Here is a 6,775-nt window from a genome sequence, read left to right as displayed (position 1 = left end):
TGACATAATTGACAATTTGTTTGTATCTTTCATCATCATTGAGTTTACCTACATAGTAATTATAATTATCAGTCGATAAGCATGCTTTATTGGATATTGCATGAATTATCCCCGATAGCTCGTTGCTAAAGTCTTTATTGTCTGGCAGTGCTGCTCGTGAGAGACAGTCAGCTATAAGTAATTCCTTACCAGGTGTGTATTTTATGATCATTCCTGGATACTTCAATAGATGGAGGAACATTCGTTGCAAACGAGGAGTAACATCATCAATATCACGTTTAACCAGAGCTTCTAGTGGCTTGTGGTCCGATTGAACAGTGAATTCGTGACCATATAAAAAGTGATGAAATCGTTCACAAGCAAAAACAATAGCCAAGAGTTCTTTTTCTATTTGTGCCCACTTTTGTTCACTTTTGGATAGTGTGCGAGATGCATATGCTATGGCCTTTCCATTCTGCATTAAAACACTCCCTAAGCCATCTTTAGAACTGTCTGTTTGAACTATTATAGGCTTGTCAATATCAAACATTGCTAGCACAGGTTGATTGGTAATCGTCTCTAATATATCGTCAACCTCACGTTCGTTGCTCGGTCCAAGACCATTCAACATCATTGCGAGACAGTTGTCGCAGTAAGGCGGTTCGTTTGGATAGATTTGGGATCAATTTACCTAGATATTTTAGCAATCCCAGAAGACGAAGCACCTCTGACTTATTTTTTGGTCTGGGCATATCAACAATTGCATTTATGTAAGATTGATCTGGTCTTATTTTACCATCAGATAATATGTGACCCATGAACTTGATCTCATCAGTTCTGCATTGGGTTTTGCTAGAGTTAAATTTTATGTTATTTTGTCTAGCTCTTTCAAGAACAATTGATAGAGTTTTGTCATGTTCCTCAAAATCGTTTCCAGTAATGGCCAGATCATCAAAATATACTTCAACTCCAGGAATATCCCCAAATATTTTTACCATTCTTTGTTGGAACATTTCTGGTGCACTACTTATTCCAAACGGGACACGATTCCAACGGAATCTACCATACGGTGTCATAAACGTGGTTAGATCCGAACTTTTTCTATCTAGCTTCAACTGCCAAAACCCATTTTTAAGATCTAATACGGTAAATATTTTTTTTCCTGTCATACGACTTAGAAGATCTTCTGACTTTGGGATAAGAAAATGTCAGAAATCCCTTTTGATACATTCATTCAATGGTTTCGGATCTAGACAAATACGTAAAGCACCATTAGGTTTTTCGACAATTTGCATATTGTTTACCCAATCTGTAGGGTATTCAACCGAACTAATAATCCCTAAAGATTCCATATTTTTAAGCTCATCTTTTAAACGAGAGTGCAGGCTAATTGGTATGCGCTTTTTGTAGTGCAAGGAGGGAGTGGAGTTTTCTTTAAGCGCTATAGTGCATTTCCCTGGAAGGTTTCCCAGGCCTTCAAAAAGATCTGCATTTGAATCAATGAACGTTTTTCTGTCTGATGGATAAGACTGAGATGATTCTATACTATTCAAGCGTTTCAGCAATCCAAATGCTATACATGTTTGTAATCCCAATATTGGTTGAAGATTGTCATCTACAACAAAGAAATTAGCTGATAATGCGTTTTTGGTTTCTTCGTCAACACAAGTAAGACGAATCTGACCGTGTATTTGTATACGATTATTATTATAATCCACAACATTAAATGTACGCTCTTTCGACAACGGTAAGTTCATACGGGTAACCACGCTAACAGGAATGCAATTGACATCTGCACCGGTATCAAGCTTAAATTCCACTGGCCAGTCCTGAATTAGGTATCGTTTAGTCCATTTGTAATTGGAACCCACTGTTGCTACGTTACAGTTTACTCTACAATAATAATTATTTTGAAATTCATAAGAATCCCTATTTTCCATACCCTCACAATAAACATCTCTAACAATGTTACCTGAATCAGCCCACGCGATCATGTTTACATCTTTGTCGTTCCTTTGCTTCACTTCATGCGTTGTTCGTACCGGTTCTCGTGAGATGTCACTGTTGATCTTCGGAGCTTTGCAGAATTTCATGAAATGTCCCCGCTTTCCGCAATTGTTACAGGTCACATTCTTTGCAGGACAATAACGACGATGACTCCCGTTAAAAGGTTGTCCACAGTTATAGCAGCTTGCCTTATGAAGTTCACTACGCTGAATTGTGTCTATTTTCCAATTTCCAGCATCTTTTTCTACACTATTGAGGTGATGTACATCGTTGGTCTGAATTAGCTGCTTGTGTTTTGATGCAGCCTCATACGTTTTACACATTTCTACGACGTTTTTAAGCGGCTCATCTTTTGCATCCAACAATTTTAGCTGCAACGTTTTATTCTGGATGCCGACTATAATACGATCACGAAGCATTCGGTCAGCATAGGATGCGTGACAATTTGCACACTCAAATTCGCAAAATGCCATTTGTTTTCGTAGTGCCGTTTCAAACTCTGCAAAGGGTTGATTTTCTTTCTGCTCTATGAAGTTGAATTTGAACGCTTCGATGGCCAAATTTTTTCTTGGAAGACAGTAAGAATCAAAAGCAGTAATGACGTCATCCAATGTTCTGCCTATTTCTTCTTTTTTAGCAGCATCTCCCTTATCATCTTTTTTTGTATTGTTTTCGACAATTTCACCGAACATTGCCTTCATGTCTCCGTTGCTGGGAAATAATGTGTTGTATATTTCAACTCCATGATCACCAACTAGCCATAAAAAGATCGCGATCTTGTTCCGCTCGTCCTCGTTGATTTTGTTATTCGCAATCATAAAGATGTGAAACTGCTGCTTCCATTTTGGCCATTCTTTTGCCAAATCTGAGCAATCCAGCGCTCTTGGTAAGCGGTCTGCTGAATTTGCCGCCATCTTGCTGCTTCTTTTCTTCTCTTGATACGCGCAATATGCGACTTTAATGTGCGTTTGTTCTGCTGGAAAACGACAATAAATCCACGATTTACCGGATATTGGACGATACTTTCCCGTTTGCTTTTAGGTTCCGAGAGTTCTTACACTTCTGACACCATGTAATAAGTTTTATTATGTACGCTTTATTACGTATACGTCTGTTGCTCTCTAGTCCCCAAGCACGTCTGCTGGATCATTCCCCAAGCAGCCAGAACTGTCATATGCCAGTGTTGCCAGCAACCTTGCTTATTACAACCAGGACTTACCACATCCTGTCTTTCTGGTCCTGGTTGCTGGATGATGCAATGTGTTGAACCGTTGACGTCGCCAGCATCATACACAGCAGTATCGTCAAACATTGAAGAATTTTCTTTCGCAGAAAGTTTTCCTAACGCCACGACGATTTGTGTACAGCCGACCACGTCGACAGTTTTAAATTCCAATCCACAACCATCCTCGTCCAAAGCACCTGAGCAAAGTTTACCGGATATTGCCACGCTGGCAGCTAGCCTTCCTCATGGCACGATTTTAAGGTGTTTAAATCCGTCCACGTCGACAGCTTTAACATTAGGCGCATCTGTAGGGGATTCCTCGTTGCATCCAACGTCGAGCGGTTCTACAAGTGTGTTGTCAAATCCGTTGAAAAAAACTACGTGTCCGGTGATGATATTATCGGATGAGATTTTGCCGCCGAATTCCGCATTGATTTCAAGCATAGAGTCCCGAGAAGCCAAAGAAACAAATCAAGTAACTTCACTTAACCACATGCACCAGATTTATGACAGTGATTCAGTAAACCAGACCTCCAAAGGACATACATGTTGCAAGGAGTGTCGTGTTGAAAAAAAAAAAGAAAAAGCACAAAGTCATCAAGCTTTCGTGATGATAACCGAAATTTTTAATATCGTGAAACCGATGCAAAAAATGCGGCTAAATGAATTTTCTCTTCATTTAGAGAAAATAAGAAATTTGGAAATGTTGGATCAAATGGAAGAAAAATTACAATCAGACGCAACATATTTCTATGCAATAGTGCAACGCATTGATGCCGAAATTAATTCTCAATATGCCAGACATAGATTGCACTATGCAATAGACATACTTTTCGATAAAAAGTTTTTTGCGAAATTCAGCTGGTCTGGTAGGATTAATGTTGTTGCTAAGTTACAGTTTAGCAGATATGTAAATATTTTGCGTTTGTTTCAGGCTGTGGTAACAAACCATATTGGTGTCGAAGTAGAATTGGTATATGTTGAGAAAATAATTCAACAAAAACTTAAACATGCTAGTGAAAGAAGCGAATATGACGAATCAAAATTAACAACACCTCATTACCATCCTCGCGAATGATTTTTTTTTTTATAAAACGAACTGTGATGTGTATAGTATATTAGAATTACAATTAGTACAATAAGCTGCAATGCATGAAAAGATCTGTGATGTACATAGTATACTAGAATTACAATTAGTATGATAAGGTGTAACAAATAAAACGAACTGTGATGTAAATATAAAAATATCTTTTTAAAATTTTAATATTTTTTTGTCCGCGCATGACTTTGCGCCAAAATATAATTTAAATATCTTTTAAATCATTTCATCCAAATGATAAAAAGGCTGTATGCTAAATATTTCTCCTTTGAAAAGAGAAAGAACATAAGATTTCTCCCCGGTAGGATAAGTTTTATTAAAGTAAAAAAGCTCTAGAAAGACTGTGCACCTGTGATGGAGGCTGGTTTACTTGATTGACCACATGAATTATAATTAACGGGTACATGTTACCTTCTAGAAATAAAATTATCTGAAAACAATATACTAGTTTATTTATTCTTATCACAATGCGTTTGAAAAAATCCTTGCATTTTCTTATGAGATAAATAGAACATAAATTTCTGAATAAAAAAAATAAAAAAATAAATATAAAAAATAGAAAACAAATACAGTAGAACGTCGATTATCCGGGAGCGGATTAACCGGCGGGCGGCTTAACCGTGCGCATAAATGTGACAGCTGTTCAAACGTACAGCGAACATTTGCTGCGATAGTCAAGTGGGCAACCAGTTTTTTGTGCAGCTCTGTAGTGTCTAGTGCTGTTTTCGAAATTTATTTTTGTTCATGAACAGTGGTTAAATCTATAGTTATTGATTAAAATAATATTCTACTAACGATTTATTGCTTGATTCAACGTGAATTAATCATAAAACTAGTGGATTTTTAAATTTTTATATGAATTTGACATTTCTTGGACCATTATCCGTGCAAATCGATCAACCGGCAACCGCCCGGTCCCGAGCTGCCCGGATAATCGACGTTCCACTGTAAATACAACACAAGTTATGGGTTTCTTCACCGTTGCATAATATAACTGTTGCTTCGGTAACAATTTCTTTCCGGGTGTTTGAAATAAGAAAATGATCTTTAACGTTTGATGCAAATTCTATATTTTTAACTAGTCCGGTCACACTCGCTTTTGCTACTGGCAATAGTTTCGCGCCGTTTCCTGTCTATGCTCTTATGCTCGACCTTTATGGGGTGTATGACCGGAGGCTGGATCTTGTCTCTTCATCTCTTTCGCAATGTATATGTTTGCCTCTTTCAGTTGATAACAACCTTTGCGCCACCTAGCGGCACCTTTTCTAACTTGGTTTATCTACATATCTCGGTCGCTAGGTGACAGCAGTTGTGTTGTTTACATTTTTCACGCAGCCAACACAGTCAACACAAAAACGTGCTAACAATAACATTTTAATTTATTGATATGTTTTATAATAAAGTATGAAGCATAGGTACTAATACTAATACTATTCTGCTATCACTAACATTAATTGCTACCATTTTAAATTTTATATCTGATATTAAAAATACCATTTCTTCTGTAGAAAGATCGCACACATTCGCTTCATTTATATCTATCATCCACTTAGAGGAGTGGTATGTGGTAGTTTCATCTCTTTCACTAAAAGCTTTTTCCGCTTACGTAAATAACTGATCCTTCCACTTTGGCACTGCAATATTGAACTATATAATCATCGTGAGTTGAAAACCAATTTGTTTGTTTACTGGGATGTAGAGTAATAATCGAGCTGCCGTGCACAACTACTCCATTACTTTTTGATTAAATGTAAGGAAACGGTGAATTCTCACTGCTTGATGAACGTGTTGGATTCTGTTCTGAAATCCTGTTTGCTGTCTGTACTAAAACTTTATGCCCATTTCGTAGGGTTTTAGCGATATCCTGTATTTTAGCTTCATAGCGATACGAAGAAAATTTAACAAGATGTCCAAATTTTTGCACTTCTTCGTAAACATGCAATAAATCTGCACATTGCTGGTGATACGATGTTGTCCGTAAATTGTTGCATACTGTGCAACAAACTGTTTAAGCATCAAATGTGCAGCTGGCCAATGCTCTCTGTAGCATTCGAAAGAGAATAGTCTAATCGCACAAAAGTATAGCATGAAATGTTCATACTGTTCTTTAGTTACCACCTCTTTCAACACTATGAAACTGGCATAGTTCAAAAACATATTAAATTCACTGGCTTTCCAACCAGTATCTTCAATACTACGCAACTTGCGGTGAAATTCTAAAGGAATTTCCTCCTTGTCAAGAATGTCATTGATTCTATTTAATGTATCTTGACTCCATTTAGGACCTCCACTAAACTTGCCGGATTTCCAACCAGTAATTGACGTTCGTGTTACTCCAAAGTCAATCAGGTGCCACAGATCAGCAATAATTACATTCTTTATGATATCGAAGTGGAGAAGACGAATAAGTGGCGTTGTTTCCCTGTGATGTTCACCGTACTTGAAGTTCTCAAAATCATTGTGCG

General features: G+C 37.4%; 1 protein-coding gene across 1 annotated transcript; it reads right to left on the bottom strand.

The window, feature by feature from the left end:
- Window positions 1-1,128: 1,128 nt before the first annotated feature.
- On the bottom strand, window positions 1,129-2,331 carry LOC125907434 (uncharacterized). Its single transcript, XM_049609525.1, has 2 exons — window positions 1,952-2,331; window positions 1,129-1,872 (listed from the first exon to the last, which is right to left on the bottom strand). The coding sequence occupies exons 1-2, from the start codon at window positions 2,307-2,309 to the stop codon at window positions 1,868-1,870; spliced, it is 363 nt and encodes a 120-aa protein (XP_049465482.1). The 5' UTR covers window positions 2,310-2,331; the 3' UTR covers window positions 1,129-1,867.
- Between the last annotated feature and the right edge of the window lie 4,444 nt (window positions 2,332-6,775).

The sequence above is a fragment of the Anopheles coluzzii genome, chromosome 3 (genome assembly GCF_943734685.1).
Source record: "Anopheles coluzzii chromosome 3, AcolN3, whole genome shotgun sequence".
Lineage (NCBI taxonomy): Eukaryota > Metazoa > Arthropoda > Insecta > Diptera > Culicidae > Anopheles > Anopheles coluzzii.
This window is presented reverse-complemented; position numbering and strand designations above follow the sequence as displayed.